At 36.6% G+C, this 19,237-nt stretch overlaps 1 protein-coding gene across 1 annotated transcript; it reads left to right on the top strand.

The window, feature by feature from the left end:
- The first annotated feature begins 13 nt into the window (after positions 1-13).
- Positions 14-15,335, top strand: LOC108763416 (protein stoned-B). The gene is made up of 14 exons (XM_018511028.1): positions 14-159; positions 4,652-7,395; positions 7,482-7,489; positions 7,764-8,873; positions 9,004-9,447; positions 9,518-9,686; positions 9,912-10,110; positions 10,328-10,822; positions 10,911-11,145; positions 11,260-11,428; positions 11,683-11,797; positions 12,084-12,402; positions 12,849-13,059; positions 13,378-15,335. The coding sequence occupies exons 2-14, from the start codon at positions 4,685-4,687 to the stop codon at positions 13,520-13,522; spliced, it is 6,330 nt and encodes a 2,109-aa protein (XP_018366530.1). The 5' UTR covers positions 14-159; positions 4,652-4,684; the 3' UTR covers positions 13,523-15,335.
- The last annotated feature ends 3,902 nt before the right edge of the window (positions 15,336-19,237 follow it).

The raw sequence follows: 19,237 nt of genomic DNA, 5'->3' as shown, positions 1-19,237 counted from the left end.
TCGCTACCGCTACTGTCGTCGTCGTCGTTCTTCTTTCACGGACCAAATACGCCGGCTGCGAGTACCGAACTACCTCGAGCCGCGACCCGGGACCTAAGTCGAGCGGGATGACGCGAAAAAAATGTGTGTCGTATCAACGTGGCTGATGAGGCTGAAATCGTAAGTATTGCACGACCCCGGTTTAGCGAAGCCGAAAGGCGGACGAGGGTGCCACCCCCGGTGGACGGCGGGCGCTCTCGCATATTCGACCGGATTGATCGCCACTCCGGCATCCCCCTGTAATCGCACCGCGCATTTATAAGTCGCATATTATTTTCGTAGATTCACAAAATTTTTCGCGTTTGCAACAGGCGACCGCAATCTCTGTTCATTGATCTCATGTCGTTACTTCCGATGCATAATTGTCGTTATGTGTATTATGCTTTGCTCCAAATCGAAAATAGCCCTTCGTCCATTTATTCGAGATTAGATTAGGTACGAAACGCGTATACTATAATTCTAAATGGAATTTAGGTAATCTTGGACGCATTGCTAAATCCCATCATGGTATACGATTACTAGTTGCACGTTTAATTAATGTCGCCGCAAGTCGATGGTTTGTGGCTCTCACGACGTAGCTTACATAGTAATAGACGTCCTAGATGGAAATTAGGAAAGAAAAATCGGGCTAATTCAGTGTTATATTTTTGATATTCCCTGCATGATGCATGAGAAGGTACAATATTTTCTTTTGATCTTTCTTTAGCCTCCTATTAGTAGCATTAGCTTCAAAGAACGTATAATTGACTTTTTAATTTGATTTATACGATCACTTGATGATATATACTTCTATCCTAGTGACTAGTCATTATTTTATTATTGGGATACTATATAGAAAGGATGGGATTACACACAAATTTTATTTTTTACCCTTTTTCAGTTTCTCGAGCATGCTTAATTTGTACCAAGTTAAATTTGCATTTAAACGTAAGTTAATCAACAATTTGAATTGTTAAATGTCTTATATGGTTGCTTATACGAATCCTTCCCTTTGGAGAGATCTTGAGAAATTGAAATATCATAAACGCCGTGCAGTGTGATTCATTGTTCCCTATAGAAACTCAAACGTTTATTTATTGAACCTTTAAAATCTGCATGTAAAGTACGAATTATCGGCATAACGCTGCTTTCAAACTCCTTTGGTGGAGATAAAATTAGATGCGGCAAAGCACTCGCGTGTTTCTTGAGGCGCTTGTAGTCCCCCGTGTCTCGATGAATGTGGCTGACACAGCAGCGACTACTGTGGCAAGACTTAATACACGGTGAACTGCAATGAGACTTAGAAAACCTGATCGATTACGTTGCAGGAAAAATGGTCTTTAGCAGTTTGCGTTTCCCCATCTTGTCCCGGTGATCGACTGCACCGCAGGAAAGACACCTTTAGCAGCTTCTCTTTAAGTACTGCGTTTATAGAGTATTGATTTTTATCGCCGCGTGTTGCGTATTATTTCATATTTTCGAAAACTTGTTACTTTTCTTTTATGAAACTGTTTCTCGCGGAGTTTTGTTGCATTGCAAGTTATAAGTACTCCGATATTCTATGCCAAAAATATTTACTTGTTCGAAAAAATCTCACAGATAAAAGGATGGAGTGTCTATATATATTATTTTATAACAAATAATATAATATATTAAGCTTTTTTAAGATAAATTTTTATAGACATGTAAAATAGACATGTTCGTATCGTTAGCCGTTTTTTCATTATTGTAGCGTGTAACTGCCGAAATTACAATCGAGAAACGAGATATAATCGAAATTTATACTCTCAAGTTTCCCTTATTCAGAAACCTCGTGACAGACTTCAGGTAGAATGTGTAAGTGACAGGTGTATACAAGTGCTGACAGAGCCCTCGCGAGATATCGTTACAGTTAATATGCTACCTTTACTTACAATATAGTTTTATGACAGCTGCAATTGGTTATTGAATTTGAATCTTTTCGTTGACGGTATGACCTAATTAAGTAATAAGTAAGATAAAATTTAACGATATTGTCCGATGATTGCTTTTTCCTTGTCTTACTCTTTATATTTTTTCCTAAACATATAAATAATTTCTATACATTTTTTTGATATTTTATTTTGTACGCACATAATTTGAAAAAATGCATGACACAATATAGATGAATCGCTAACTGTCCCGTATTCGATACTGATTAGAAATCTGGTAAAGTTTTTACACGATTTTCTGCACATCGTAGTCTGTACTACACTCTCATTAGCTCTTTAATTATTGTTTTCAATTTGTTTTAAATCTGATAAAATTGCACACTATAATAACTTAAGTACAATGACATTGACGTTTAATGCGACAAATATATTATTTGTTTTAAATTTTAAAAAAAGTTTTTCAAACGTCAATATACGCGCGTAGTTGAAAGTTTTTACCTATTTATTATTTGTTTCTCCATCCACGATCTCGCCTTGTAAATAATTCTTTGCAATCAAAGTTTACAAATTTATTGCAATCAAAGTTTACATATTTATATTATGTTATTTGGAAAATCTGATGTAATTTTAAAGCATAATCTATGCACTTGTAATTTATAATTTGTTACTTAATTTCTAAAATGGCAAAGATGTCATATGCTGTCCCTATTTCTAAAGTATCTTGTGTTGTATATGATCATCGATAATATCGATTCATGAACGATACTAAAGAAATGCTATTTGACAAACGAAATAGGAACAGATAGAGCACTTGGATCTTTAATTAACGAAATGAGTCAGAGTTTATTAAACATTCACGATATGGATAATTTATTTCCATTTGGTTATGTAGAAGAAGCAAAAGAGACGTTGACATAAGTCACTGTCGATCGCTTTAATCTAGAACGTCTAACAGGAATCGGTTTAACCTAATCGTTATCTGAAATTTAAGAAATTCTTCATAAACTTCGCCACTGGATATTTTCCTTTTTTCTTATATTATTTTATGTGCTACCTTTTGTTATGTTTGCACATAATACAACGAAAATATATCTATCACATGCAAGTAGCAATTCAACATTTTCTGATAAACATTTTCTTTGACTTACTTATACAAGAACAAAATCCAAATTAATTTATATTTAATTTTAATATCTCGATTGCTCACTGCTTTTACTTTAAAATTGAGACTGCAATCTAATAATTAGTATTAATAGATTAGCATTAATTGCGGTATAACAATATTTTATAAAAATATTTGCTGGATGTTATATACATTACCGAAGAAATTTCTTTTTGTTGCTGGAATCTGCTCGTTTGCTTTTTCGCATATCGATTATAATTTCGTGATACACATATACGTGAATTCTTCACACTACATAAACACGTATATGTGCATCACTACGTTGCAGACCGGGGCTAATTCATAGCCGGAGTTGCTTGGCGACCCGTGATGAAAACCCAACTACGCCGAGGGATTTGTGCGTGTAGAAGGGTGCTCTTACCGTCGTCAAAGAGTAGTGCATAGCACATAGGTCACATACGAAAGACAAAAGTATCACATTTAAGTGTTTATGATCGAGAGGAGTTTTCATTTTATCCTCCATCCCCTTTAATATGCGTACCTCTTCTATCAACTGTCGCATTTTAGTTTACGATTTTTTTCTCGAAGCTCTCCATGCGAGAACATCGAAAATAGAAAGTATTATAGTACATGTTTATCTTCTTATTGATGATCCGCTGCCGTACCACACGCTGGTATATTAATTAAATTCTATCGACACTTGCAAGTTTGGTATATATCGATTAAAATGCAAATATACACGTGTGTCACACGATTATAAGCTTATCACGGCGTTAGTGTACATAGCCTGTAATCTATCTATCGATGCATTCTTGTCTAACTTGACATAAAATAATAAGACGCAAGACGGTTAAAAACATTTGTAAACTATTACTTTTACATTCGCATAGTGCGTCGTGCGTAATATAATGTACGATTTCAGACATTTTCGTGAAATACGCATCGTATTGTTACCGAATTCGTCGCAAGTCAACGTCATTGAAATACAACGGAAATATGAAAAGCTTGAAATTCCATGACAAAATGCAAAGAACTCGGCGAAAATCTAATTTATCGGCTTTCTATATAAAGCTTTAACTGTCTTCGACGACTTTGACAGGTCTGGCAGGTCATTTGTGAGGAAGTTAGATGTCATTCGTAGAGCACATCTCCAAGAAATGCTCCTAGAAATATTTCACCTTTATTTCGACCGGTCGCTATTTTTGCTTGTCAAACGGAATTGAGTTGAGGACCAGGGAGAAAAACATTCGGTTACTGCACTACGATCGATTGGCCTCTTTTGACAATGATCCCGCATTATCGCTCTCTATTCGGAGACGTAAATTATTATAGTCAATGATTCCATGATTTTTGAGACGTTTTCGTAGTGTCTTAATTATGTAGAAATAATTAAGAAATTTTTATTATTCGTCCTAAGATATATAGAATATTTTGCATCACCTATTCATGAAATTGCACAGTATAATTGTAAAAATATAACAAAAATGATTTTTTTTTTTTCAACAATGATTTAATCATGTTTATTGCTGGAGAAATATATTCTTCATAGATTGCAATAAATTTCATATTTTTGTACAATAATCTGGATTTTTATTTTCAGGAGCCTCTCACGCACCACAGTAGGTCTTAGAGGATGCACAAGTTAGCCAAGGGGCTGAAGAAGAAGAAAAAGCCGAAGAAGGGCAAGAAGGGAGCGGAGGAGGAGGAGTTTGATCCGGAAGAGCTCGAGCGTTATCGGCGCGAACGGGCAGAGGCCCAACAGAAAGCTGAGGAAGCCGGCGAATCAGCCAAAGGTACCGGATCTGACGAGTGGAAAAAGTTCCAGGCTTTGACTGCTGGCGTCGATTCGGTTTTGAAGAAGACTCAAAATGACCTCGATCGGATAAAGTCTACTTCATTCTTCCAGCGAAAAGCGCCGTTGGAAGAGAAGAAACCAGAGGAGGCAAAGCAAGAGGACTCCAACAAATCATCCTCGAAGAGGTGGGTAGGCTTCGACAAGGAGGGTAATCCAATCGAAGCTGCACCGTCGGAGATCGATGGTCAAGAAACAAAGGAAGAGAAATCACTCGTTAACGAGGACGGTTTTGTAGACGTACCAGAGGACGAAGATGAGCAAGAGGATTCCGCCGAAGAGGATATCTTCGACACCACTTACGTCGACGTTCTTCAAAACATCGACGTTCAATTAGCTTACATACCAGACAGTCCGACCGAAGAAGAGACTGGAGACGATCCCTTTGACACCACCAGCGCCGATAAGGTTCTTCGTACAGTCGATAAAAAGGGCAATAAGCTAGTCAGTTTAGGCAATGCTGTTGAGGTATTATCGGGAAGAATCGACTATGTAAGCACTTGCAAGATCACCAAGGGAAGGAGACCTCGAATTCAACAAGATCTATTGTTAGACGATTTTGACGAGGCGGAACAGCCGTCGGTGGAAACTGTCGTAGCGGAACCGACAGAAATAGAAAAGACTTTGCTAGATGATGACAGCGATTTTCCTGATATTCCCGTTGATTTGACGAAATTACCGCCTGTGCTACCAAGACCAGTCAGCCCCCTTACTGCTACAGTTATTCAAGAGAACATAGCCTCGACTGAGAAAACATCGAATGGTCCACTAGATATTTCTGAATTCGAAGTTTTGAAGGAGAAAACGATTTTAGAAGAAATTCCTGACTTGGATGACACTGAATTTGATTTAAACGCCTCGCCAAATGAGTCGACTTGTCTCAAGGAAGCCGATGATCCATTTGCCACGAAGGAGCCTGAAACAACCGATTTTCAGACAGAGATAATTGAGGCCAGCTTCGAAGCGGCTACTTTTGTCGACGAGGCCGATCCGTTTGATACTACATTCGCGGATAATATATTACCAGGTAAAACAGAGCTAAAATTTATCGAGAAAGAACTTGAAGAACTGCCTGTCTCGGAAGTATCCATATCACTAACTGATCCCGCTGGTTTTAACAGAGATTACGAAACTGGCCTGTTGAAGTTAGATGAAGAACAGAAAGATAATCATAACAGTTTGCTATCATCAAAGAAGGACTTGTTAGGCGGTTCGACCACTGATCTTAGTCAATTGGCGGACGAACCAATAGCGCCTGTCGAGGATATCACTTACGTTGATCCTTTTGATACGTCTGCAGTGAAAGAGCTTCCACCTGGCAAAACAGAGCTCAAGGTTTTAGAAAAAGAATTACTCGGTGAGCAATCCAACAGTTGCGTCGAGGACGATAATGATTTTGATCCAAGGAAAGATGAGGCGTCAGTAAAGCAGCTACCCACAAAACCGCCACCACCTAGACCATCCGCGCCTGTTCAATTTGCGCCAGTTGAGCCTGTCTTTACTGTTAACTTTGAGGAGGACGAGAAGGTCGAAGCGACTCCAACGAATCTCGAGAGAAAGGCTTCCCGGCCGGAAGTTCTCGAACTAGCTCCAAACAAAGCTGTTGCGTTTGAATTGCCGACACCGTCAAAAAGACCTGACCTTCTCGCGACTACCGAAGAGGAGAAGACACTACCCTCTAAACCGCTGACACCGTACTATTCCCAGAAGTCTATAGAAGAGTCATTACCAACAGAGGACGATGAAGTAGATGTCGATCCATTCGACACGAGTTTTGTCAATAACGTCGCGCCAGGCAAGACCGAGCTCAAGCTCATTGAGTCAGAATTGTTGAGACAAGAACCCAAGTTGCCTCATAGTTTGAGCGATCACGACTTCGATCCGAGATCCACCGCAGAACCAATCAGAAGACAGAGCGATTTCACGGCTACCTCGGTCACACCGAGCAATTTAAAACTTGCGCAGCTACAATCGTCGCTGATACAAAAAGTCGAAGAGGAAGTGATATCAAGACAAGAACCCCACAGGCAGGAGAGCTTATTGGATGCGGAAATCGAAGTCGACGCAAAACCTCTGACACCTAGAATCGAGAGTAAACCTATCGTGGAAGAGGAGATTTCCTATTCGGATCCTTTCGACACTTCTATCGCGACGAACATTCTGCCCGGTAAAGCGGAGTTGAAAATATTGGAGAGTGAATTGCAGCAAATTCCTGAACAACCACCACCGCGCTCTATTGTTCTACCTACGGTGGTACCCATCGTAGCATCGACAATCCCGGAAATCGACGACTTCGATCCTAGAGCGGACGAAGTAAAGGAATCCAAAGACTTTTTGTCTTTGGACGGACAAGATCCCGGCGACAAAGTATTGACGCCGCTTCAGAATAAAGATCTTACTTTGGACGACGACGTGGATCCCTTCGATACTAGCTTCGCTACTATCGAGCCTGGGCGGACCGAACTGAAATTGCTCGAATCCGAACTGATGAAGTAATATTATCAATTGTTATATACAGTTCTATTTTTTCAGAATCTTTAGAGCAATCTTTTGAATATCTCATTGTTAATCAAACTAGGTATACAAGTTGATTATTTCTTTTGAAGCTATATGAAGAGCTTAAATTCTTATGTTCTACTTACGTAGCAATAATTTCTACATATATTATAATCTAACGGAAGATTTCCAAAAATGCTGTGTTAATTGATGAATTAAAATTGTACCAAAAAATATCTGCCTAACACGCAGAGTACAGACAAACAGACTAAAATTAGTCTATTCTATTTTTATGGAAGTACCAGTTCAAAAAAAGATTTCGCTCAACAATTGTTACAATTAACTCTTAATCAGAATTTTTGAGTGTATTCAATCATGGATTCCAAGGGTGGTAATCCGTTCTTAATGGACGATTATGCGACGGAACCGGGAGGCGGTTTGCCCCCGCAGGCTTCCAATCCTTTTCTCCAAGATTTCACCGACGCGGCAACTTCCGGCGCGGGCGAGAATCCTTTTTTAAATTTCGGCAGCGACCAAACAGCGTACGAACCACCGATATCCGTCGATTCTACTAATCCGTTTGCCTCCTTTGGCATTGAAAGTACCGCTCCGAATACCGGATTCGGAGCGATCGCCGACACTAATACGCCAGCAACCAACGTCTTCACTAGCCAATCATCAAATATTTTCGTCACGTCCGATAGTACGAATGTAGATCTATTTGGTACGATGACGACGACAACAGCCGAGCAACAACCGACGATCGTTAGTCCGCCTCAACCATCTCCAGCGGCAACACCTCCGTCGAAGAATGGAAAGCCGCCGCCATCAAGACCACCTCCACCGAGACCACAACCACCACCGATACCGCATCCACCGGTACAACCACCTGCCAAGAACACGAAGGATCTGATATTGTCAGTTACGGGAGCAATGGACGCTACCTCAAACCATCTTCTGGATCGTTTGCAAGCAACTAGAACGCCCAGTCCCACGCTGATACACTCCCCGTCACCTACTCCGGAGCACAGCTTTGCCGATCTTCTGGACGTCGACAGCAATGTGCCGGATCTGATTCCAGATGATAAAGTTATTGAGCCGCCAAAAAATCAAGACATCATGGATCTCTTTGATGCGCCTTCTGAAGTCACCTCGACCGGTATCTTCTCTACTTCCATGACCACTAATACGGATACTACCAGTCTTATCACTGGAGTTTCAATGACTACTACTACCAAAGACAATCCCTTCGCAAGTATGAGCGAAGAGGAAGTGGTACCGCAAGCGCAGCCTACCTTTGGAATGGAATATCCGGAAGATATTATTAGTAATGAGAAACGGCCTTCAGTGACCTCTGCGACTCCTTTCGCGGTCATAGAAACAGACGTTGGACAGTCTGGTACTGTTTTGGACCTCACGGAACCTGTCCCTGCGATTCAACCTACGTTGACAGCAGCTACTGAACTCTTCCAAGGTTAGAAAATTTCTTCTCTTTTTTTTTGTTTATGAAAATAAAATAAATAAAAACATCAATTCATCTGAATAATGTTACATTGCTTTAATTTTATTATATTTTACATAATATTCTATAAATTGTTTTATAGAAGTAGAACAGGTTTCTACCGACGCTGATGCGAACTTTTTCTCCATGACCAATACAACCACGACAACGCCCTTCGGCATAGTCGAAACCATGCCCGCACCCTTCGCAACTGCAGCTCAGCCTTTGTTTGCTCCGGAAGTCACGCAGTCAGCCTTTGCCTCGGATCTACTAGGTGATTTCGGAGAACCGATCAAGGAGGTCAGCAGTGGCCTGATCTCCACCAGTCCGACTCCTGGAACAGAATTTCCTGGAAACGAGGCTTACAGGCCCGAAGAACAATTGGATAACTTCGCCGCTACGACGAAGGCGATCGAGGATACTGGCGACTCATTCGATGCTTTTGCGTCCAAATTTGATAGGGCTGCCGAACCAGAAACCAATGGCGGAGATCCTTTCTTGGATGCCTTCGGTGGCGGACCAATCGCTATGGACACTTCCAGCGATGGTAGGTATATACGAAGACAACTTGTAACTTTATATTTTAACTTAACTATTTATAACCATTTTCTTTTCAGTTTGGGGAGACTCATCAGTAGCTGGCTTGGAAGCGGCGGTTACTGGTTTTGGAGAATCTGATGGTTTTGATTCCTTCTTAAGTATGACGGCTCCACCACCGGATACGAAAGTAAAAAGATCTGAGTCTGCGGAATCGGACGAGGGGCCCGATTTCAGTGTGTTTATCAAGTAAGTTAAGGAAAAAGCTACTGATTAATAAGAAAGAAATTTTAGATTGATTTATTTCTGATGCTATTCGTGAGATATTTATTAGTAATAACGTCGAAAAATTATCAATTATTGTCTGAATTGCTGTACACAGTTAGATTCAAGAATATAATCATACTATTTCAAATATATATTTATTTCAAACATTAGTGCATAGGTAATATCAGTTCTCTATTTATCTCTTAGACCAAAAGAAGGAGATCAGATAACAGCAATAGAAGGTGGACCTGTACCTACGTTAGCGCCGCCGCCAAAAAGTCCGCAAATCGCTGCGTATGCGGATTCTTCGCCGCGTTTCAATCCCTTTGATAAATCTGGAATCGCGCAGGATGCTGTGGTATCTGAAACTGCACAGACAGCCGAAATGGCTAGGACAGATTCTCAGGTATTCGCACTAGATAAATCATTATATGCCGCGTTACTTTAAATTGTTTTTCCATCAATCAAATATATTTTTACGTGCAGTTCTTGTCTTTTGTTCTTTAATTAAATTAAGAGCATAAATGTGCATATGAAAGAACTGTGCGATGCTTAAAATGCAACAAATTTGATTAAGTCCTATATATGGATAAATGGAATAAAATTTTTTTTTCTTATTTCAGGAAACCCCGCCTACTCCTTTGTTTGATGAGGATGTTAGCCAACCGCTTGAGGATTTCCCGCGGATAACTTACACCGGCGATGGTTGGGAGATGCAGTTGCGACAGCCGAACAAAAAGAAAATTACAGGGCAACGTTTCTGGAAGAAGATTTTTGTCAAACTGGTTTACCAGGGTGACAATCCGAGTCTTCAGTTGTTCAATAATAAAGACGACAAAGATCCGTTTCAAGAATTACCCCTGCTCGCTTGTTATTCGGTGTCGGACATTGGCGCTCAACAATTTGATCAGTACGGGAAGATATTTACAGTGAAGCTACAATACATCTTCTATAAGGAAAGACCTGGCGTGCGACCCGGCCAGGTCACGAAAGCGGAACGACTTACAAATAAACTCAGCCAGTTCGCAGCATACGCTATTCAAGGGGATTATCAAGGCGTCAAAGAGTTTGGGAGTGATTTGAAAAAATTGGGTCTTCCTGTTGAACACGCACCTCAGGTAAATTTTTTAGTTCTTGATATAAATCATTTCCAACGAATATTAAGCAGTACAATTAATACATCTGTACATTCCATAATGTGTGCAGATTTCTCAGTTATTCAAACTTGGTTCCCAATGTTACGAGGACATGAAACAATTTTCTTGTGCTATCGAGGAAGCACTCTTTAGGTTACCGGCGCATCGTGATCGGGCTCTAACTTACAAAATGGAAGAAGTTCAGGTTACAGTCGTGGATGAGCTGTATGTCGAGCAGAATGCAGAAGGTCACGTAGACAAGCAAATCGCACGTGTTCGTCTTTTCTTCCTGGGTTTCCTTTCTGGTAAATATCACAACAATTGCGAATATATTGCGCTATATTTAAAAAAATAAATCATAATAAAAAAATTGTGTTCTTACAATTTAGATTTTTTATGAAACTTAATTTATTGTTTAGGTATGCCCGACATAGAATTAGGAATAAATGATATGTGGCGACAAGGTAAAGAGGTTGTTGGTAGGCACGATATCATCCCCGTCGTAACGGAAGAATGGATTCGCCTGGAGAACGTCGAGTTCCATTCATGCGTTCAGCAGGACGAGTACGAAAAATCAAGGATAATAAAGTATGTACTTTACTATGATAAAATCGATAAGTGTAACTTTTTTCAGATAAACATTAATAATTCTAACAATTTCTTCCTTGCAATTACAAATAAGCATGTTAATAATAATAGGCTTAAATTTCTTTATAATATAAGGTACCTTTATTTTAAGACACTAACATAATTTTGCCTTTAACTAATCAACGTGTGTATTTTAACCATAAAATTATAAATTTATTTTACAACTAATACTTTACTAACATATATCTTCTAAGGTTCAAGCCACCTGATGCATGTTACATTGAACTGATGCGGTTTCGCGTAAGACCGCCTAAAAATAGAGAACTACCGCTTCAGCTAAAAGCTGTTATGTGCGTTACCGGGAACAAGGTAATTTTCCCTTTTTCCATTTCTTCAATAAACTTTCCGTACAGTATTTAAATAAAAGCGAAAACTTCTTGTTGATTTTAGCCATCATCGTATCTTTCTTCTATCTGTTATATTAGGTAGTATTGTCATTCTCCGTTCTATTATAAAAATATTATATTGGGCTTTATGTAAAACTTTTTTGTTAAAATTTCTTTTCATTCCTCTCATTCTTGCGACGCGCAACAAATTTTCACAGTGACACGTTTATTGGAGCTGCATTATTTGATCTCTTTTTACGCATTTTCAGGTGGAGTTGAGAGCAGACATTCTCGTGCCTGGTTTTGCATCCAGAAAATTGGGCCAAATACCATGCGAAGACGTGATGGTTCGCTTCCCTATACCTGAGTGTTGGATCTACCTCTTTAGGGTGGAGAAACACTTCAGATATGGCTCGGTAAAATCAGCACATAGAAGAACAGGGAAGATTAAGGGTATCGAGAGATTCTTGGGTGCTGTCGATACGTTAGAACCGCAGCTAATGGAAGTAACTTCCGGCCAGGCGAAATATGAGCATCAACATCGTGCCATCGTATGGAGGATGCCCAGGTTGCCAAAAGAGGGTCAAGGTACTTGCCTATACTTTTTTTTATTTAAAGTGTATAAAAAAACCTAAGCAGTAAGACATAAACGATCGACCATAGTCGAGAACGTAAGACAATAATGTAAGTAGTAGCGAATAAAAGAACTGATTTGCTTACTGCTTACGCTTTTCTATGTGCCACTATAGCGTCAGTCGAGATTAACAAATTATTCTAATTTTTTTTGTTTCGTTGTTAACAAATTTTTATATTATACTTTATATTCTTTATATTACGATTTTATTCTATTTTGTGAACTAAAAAACTGAATTCTGGAAATCTGAACAATACTAACTTTACTAAACGTAAGAATATTTAGATTCTGCATAAAAATAGAAGCTTTACGCGTAATGGTTTAAATATATGTTCAAATCATCGTCCACATGATTGCTGTTGGCTCTTGTCCAATTTCAGTTATTTGCGGTTATTTCTAGGTGCGTACACGACACATCAGCTGGTTTGCCGGATGGCTCTCACCTCTTACGATCAAATCCCCGAAAACCTCTCGGAATATTGTTACGTGGAGTTTACAATGCCGGCGACGCAAGTATCTCATACGACTGCGAGGAGCGTCAGTCTCCAGAACAGTGACAGTGATGCGCCCCCAGAGAAATATGTTCGAAATTTGTCGCGTCACGAATACAGGTAAGTTCTAAAAGATTATTTTAATGTTATAAATTATATAGTATAAGAATTCCAAACTTTTCCAGTATATCTATCGACGAATTATTCGATTAAAATTAATAAGCGTTTGATATTCCTATAAGAAGACAATCCATTTATGCTGGGTTCAGATTCCTACCCGAGTGTCATCCAGATATCACTCCATCCTTGTTGTTTATCGAATATTAAACAAAAATGACATGACACCCGGATGAGAATTCGAATATACCTCTAATTGTTTCTTTTTATTTAATTTAATATTATTTGTTGAATGTTTCTGTATTATCAAACGTTATTTAGGGTAGGGATTGAGCATACGCAAGGCGAAGGACCGGGTGCGTATGTCTCGGCGACGATCGGATCGAAGAAAATCCCTGAGACCATGCCAGAAGTTCAAGAAACGCCCGAGGCACCGGCCGAATCTGATTCCGATTCTTCAGAGTAACATGAGTAATTGGTGGATAAGTCAATGTTGATTGATCGCCTCCGCGTTGCAATATTTAATACAGTAAGCGCCAAAAAATGCGACTCTCACAACTGATATTTCAATTATCGGTTTAGTCAAATAAAATGAGTAGTCGGGGACAAATTTGATTAAAACATAAATATTTAGTTCTTCTACTATCGTACGACTATTTGACACTATTAAATGTGGTTTTGCTACTTAAGCAAAATCACATTTTTTTTTTTCAAGATACTCAATATTTTTTTGTATCGTTCCGTTCGTACATGCGTTCGAGAACACTAATATTTAATTTAGAGGTACCAATTTTTTTAACACAGAATACAATACGCGAAAAGGTGACAATCCACAAGCTGACAAATTTTTGGATCTTGGATATGAAGCAAATTGTATATTTTTTCTTTATCGAACATTTTTAATGCGAGAGAGAGAGAGAGAGAGAGAGAGAGAGAGAGAGAGATTAACAAGAATATAAAATTATTATTATAACTTTATGATATATCAAAAGTGACGCTTCCATTATGCAACAGATGGCGTTACTGTGTCATATTCAGCTAACATAATAATGATTAAAAAAGAGTCGCATTTTTTTTTGCATATACTGTACATTATCAAGAGGATAGGAAAGGACTATAAAAAGGGAATGGGTTACATAAGTCGATTGGTAAAAGGTTATTTATGGGTGCAATGATACACTAGTCGTTTAAGCGGTGAACATAAGGCTGGTATTTATAATCCATTCTTATTTTAAAACCGTTTTAAGTAATATTTGAAAATGTTAATACAGCTCTGTGGTCGGTATTTATAGTTCGTTCTTATTAGAAGACATTCTTAAGTAATGTCTTAAGATGCTAATATGGCTCTCTGATATTAGTTCATAACATCTAAAGACTGTACTTAAGACGATCTTAAATATAAGAATCGTGACTATGTACGACTATGTACACCAGCCTCTGATTGGCTTATGACATCTTAAAACTATTTCAGACTGTCTTAAATATAGAACCGATTATGAATACCGGCCATAGATAATATATCATGTACATGTTACTAGTCTGTATACAGAGAGAAAATTCACACGAATTGACCACGAGATGTTTCATAAGTTTGCTGATAGTTATAATAAACGGTGGATGATCATTCTACATTTGAGAAAGTAAATACTTCGCGCGATCGTTCATCAGTTCAAAAATAATTGACCCGATAATTATTACGGTTGAAGGAAACAGAATCAGATCAGTAAAGATTAAAATTAGTCAATTTGTAAGATCCTTAAACGCATCGATCGCTCAAGCTAATCAGAGCCATGCAGGCTGAAGAGATAATTTATCTGAATCAGAATTTCCAGAATAAGAATTATGAATGTACAAATTATTCTCGACTTTTTATCAAAATTCTCACATCTATTTGGAATTGAGTATTACTACTCGTTTTGTTTTTCAATGTTTGAATCAATTGCTATGATAATTGTTCACAAAATAGTGATTGATAGCTAGCGATTTACGAAACATCTCGTCCACATTCTCGTGTAACATAGCGACTAATGACAAGTAAATAATTAAAGGGAAAATAATTTGAAATATGGAAAGACAATACCGGTTTTCTGTTTCATTTAGCTTGTTAAGGCGTAGAGCATTCGCAACGGAAAGCTTTGTGTTTGTAAAGTGCGTTTATGATATTTTAAAGATTTAAAAACATTTCCATAGGCAATCGTAATGAATTGAAATTGTTGATGAGAACATTTGCATGCTGTGTGCTTTTTAAACAGATGACACAATTATTTATTCGGAAATTTATACCAAAATTATTTGTATTATTTATTACATCTTAGTTCTTCTGAGTTATATTACAAAGATAGCAATTTTTCTTTTGTATATTATTATACATAGAACTGAAATGTCTTATTTAAATACTTGAAAATTTTTATATATTTTAAGAAACGTTCATAAATCTAGCAAACATTTATATTGTATTAATTAAAACGAAAAATCACTCAAAGAGAAAAACATATCTCTAAATTACGTCGTCGTTGCAATCAGAAGGCAATAACGAGAACACAGCAGACAATATTAGTAGCCTAGTTTATATCGTGCACTTGATACAGGTACTAACTAGTAACTTTCTGTTGATTTATCTTAACTTTGGCGATATGTGTAAACATATACATGATATGTGTATTAATCATTTTGCATATTATACCAATTTAGTGCATTAGTCTTTAAGTACATTGCTGAAATTATTATAATTTAATAGAAAGTTACTAATTAATACGCGTACCAACTTACAAAGTGCTCAGTGTAAAAGGAGTCAATATATTCTATTCCCGTAGTATTCCCTAGTAAATCCCATTGTTTGAGCTTATAGATGATCTATGCATACCGTTATCTAGTCGCTAGTAGGTACTAAGTTATAAATTTATTATCATGGTTAGAGTCTGCGGTTAGAATCTGTGAAATAGTGTGTGAATAATAATGAGATATTGATAATTCTAGAACGATGGTGTCCATTGTGTATATGTATAATATTAATTTAATATGATTATTGCTATAAAATGCGATGTAAACATGCATCTCTTGCGAAAAATCATCTCTCTAGTTCTTAACAGTACTCGTTAAGAATTAACAATAATAGTATCGTAAATAATCTGCAAGTGCTTGTAGTGGTAGCGCGTTGTAAAATTCTAGGCTAGACATAAGTTTATGTTTTTATTGTTTTATTTTCATCTTTCTCGGTCGATACGTGTAACGGTATCGACTTGTGGCAGAAAAGCAGCATCACCAAATATTAGAATTAAGACTGTACTAGTGATATAATTATGCGAGGTTTCTATACTGTATACGTACACGTGGATACAGAGAGATCTCCATTAATTACATACAGTCTGATGTGTAATCTCATATTGTATATCTAAGATAAGATATTTAAACAATAGAGACATAAGTTTCAGTTATGTTTTAAATTTTTCTTTGACATTCTCAACCGGCAAAAAAGGTCGTAAGAGTTCATTCTAGTCCCTAGCTATTAAGACAATCGTATGACACGGAAGAATTCGCCGTCGATCATGCGTTATTTGATAAGGTTTAGATTAGGGATAGATTTTAAGCATGATTTCGGTTCGCTACCGATTATTGTGGCATCATATATGAAGGTTGAAATATAATACTCATAAGTACACCCGTTAATTGCTCTGATCTTCGGCGACGTAAATTAGTCCTATACGAATGTCTCATAGAATCTTATTTCTGTTTAGCGAAATCTGACTTGATTGAAATATTGTCATTCTTAACTAGAGATAAAAATTACCGAAAAAAACTAAACAATTTGAGTAAAAAAAACCCAGTAAAAACCAGTTTTTTATTCTGACCCTAAAAGTTTTTTTACCAAGATATTTTCTACATTTTACGCCATATTATCGTTCTAGAATTTAGCTTTTGCATTCATCCAAAAGATTTCTGTGTAAAGATACCTGTAAACATTGTAAACAGTCAAAGTACAATGGTTAACATAATTATTAAATAGCGGTGATCGTGAAATATATTATTTATTATTAGATCCAATTTCGAATAAAGGTGTTATCATTATGGATACTGCAACTGCAATACTTAAAATGAACACGGTTTCGTCTTAATATTTAAAATTATAAAGACAAAAGATATTAAAAATAATATTGAAATAATGTAGATATTAAACTTACTGTCGATGAATATTTAAAAAAAGAAATGAATTCTATATCTTTTTTCGGGATTTTAATGGAAAACAATTTTTTTACCGTAAAAAAGTTTTTACTCGATATTTAATCCGAAGTAAAAACAAAGCCTATTTTTTATATTTAGTTTAAAAAATGGAAAGAATTCTCTATAATGAAAATATGAATGAAAGAATTTTCTATAATGTAAATATGAACCAATAACAGTAACAAATATTACCTAACAGTTTTATTTTATTTTGTATCACAATTCTTATAAAGTCAAAATGTATTGAGAAAGGATTACGTTTGTAACTTGCTAAGTTATGTAACATTAGTTAATTACGTTATCTAAAAATTATTTCTTTTATATATTAGACACTTCTTCGCAGATACAAATGTTCGTCATGATACAGAAAATTTTATGAGAGGATGCGCGCAAAATATTCACAAATATAAATCAAATTTTCGCACTTTGAAATAGCGCAAAGCTTTTCGAGTTGCAGTGTGGAGATTTATTTGAGTTTGGTATCTCTAAAACGGATTTTGGGCAAGTTCTTTCTTCACGGAAGCTTGCGCCAAGACGTGACTTTTCCAGCTCGTGATCTCAAAATATGCGTAATCCAATCGTCGTATGATCCAGAACGGCGTTTGTGTATCTAAGCAAAAGAGAAAAAAAAATGAAACAAAAAGCATATATACAGTTAAACATTGCATGTATAGATTTTAGGAAGGGATAAGTAGAGTTAGGAGAGTAAATGTGTGCAATGGTTTGGTGTGTTTACAATGACTTTGAGAGAGAGAATGCAGAGAGAAATTATATTATACGCGATGTGAGTTGGATTTTCAACATTTAATGAAAGAGGGTTGATACTTGTCATATGTTTGTTACGATTTTGCCCGTGTTTGCTTCTCTGATAACTTTTCTGCTTCAAAAAGAAGGAAAATTATGAGAAAGGTAAATGTGCAATTATATGAATGTTAAGAAAATTGTCTCTAAAAGTATTACAATTATAAACTCTCATTGTAACACAGTTTATTAATTTCATTTACAATATTTTAATACAATCACGCACGATGCGTTATAAGTCTTGAAAGCTCATCATAATGATACGATATATAACTCAAGTAATTCGTGAAATGTGATGGTATTCCCTATTTCGGCGACAATTTCTGTAAAAAGTATAGCTTTGATGTTAGTACGACCCAGTGGATAATTGCCTACATAATTAACCAATATATTATATACATATAGTTTTAAACCCTGTTGATCCGACTTGGCATATAAACAATAAATTGTAAAGGAAATAATAACCGTAGAATAATGTAATAGTTGTCCTTATAGTATCGAGAAATGTTCTGTACAGGTGAAAAAAGTCTGTAAAGATAAAGTTTATTCGCGCTTTTTGTCAGATCTACATGTAATATTTAGGAAAAATAAAGGCGGAGTATATCATGATGGAAGGTGTGTGACGTAAGTGAGAGAATAACGTGTACTTCTTTGAGGATTGCTTCTTTTCAATATGCACGCGATCACCCTTAAATGAAATCGTAAAGTTTAATTGCAAACTTAATTGTGCTTTTTACTGTGCAACTATATTTTGTTACAACAAACCAAGAGTGAATGAAGCCTTGAAAATACAAGTCACATTATATAACTTATAATTAACTAATTCCAAATAAAGCTTAAAGTTACTGTAATGAAGAAACAAAGTTAACGTGAGTAATGATAGCCGTAGAAGATTCTTCCAATTAAATTTTATGGCTAATCGGTTTCGATTATATGTCAAATTTTGTCAAATGTGTTTAATTTAAATTATTTTTAAACAATTGTCCTTTTTTGACGCACATTATGTTACAAGAATTCTGCCAAGAACTATGAAATTTGAATGCACTGTAAATTGATAGATTCTTAGCTGTACCTTACAATACGTATAGCTTAAAATAAACTAAAATAATAGCTATATATATATATATATATATAGTAAGACAGAAATATTAAAATAAATAAA

The sequence above is a fragment of the Trachymyrmex cornetzi genome, unplaced genomic scaffold (assembly GCF_001594075.2).
Source record: "Trachymyrmex cornetzi isolate Tcor2-1 unplaced genomic scaffold, Tcor1.1 scaffold1118, whole genome shotgun sequence".
In the NCBI taxonomy this organism is placed as follows: Eukaryota; Metazoa; Arthropoda; class Insecta; order Hymenoptera; family Formicidae; genus Trachymyrmex; species Trachymyrmex cornetzi.
Note: the sequence above shows the minus strand (reverse complement) of the source record. Positions and strands in the feature narration are given on the sequence as shown.

Bases quoted from the DNA above. Each gene is read 5' to 3' on its own strand.
- LOC108763416 (XM_018511028.1), top strand. From the start codon at position 4,685: ATGCACAAGTTAGCCAAGGGGCTGAAGAAGAAGAAAAAGCCGAAGAAG. The intron at 9,687-9,911 runs GTAAGTTAAGGA...TTTATCTCTTAG, and splicing joins GATTTCAGTGTGTTTATCAA to ACCAAAAGAAGGAGATCAGA. The intron at 12,403-12,848 runs GTACTTGCCTAT...GGTTATTTCTAG, and splicing joins GTTGCCAAAAGAGGGTCAAG to GTGCGTACACGACACATCAG.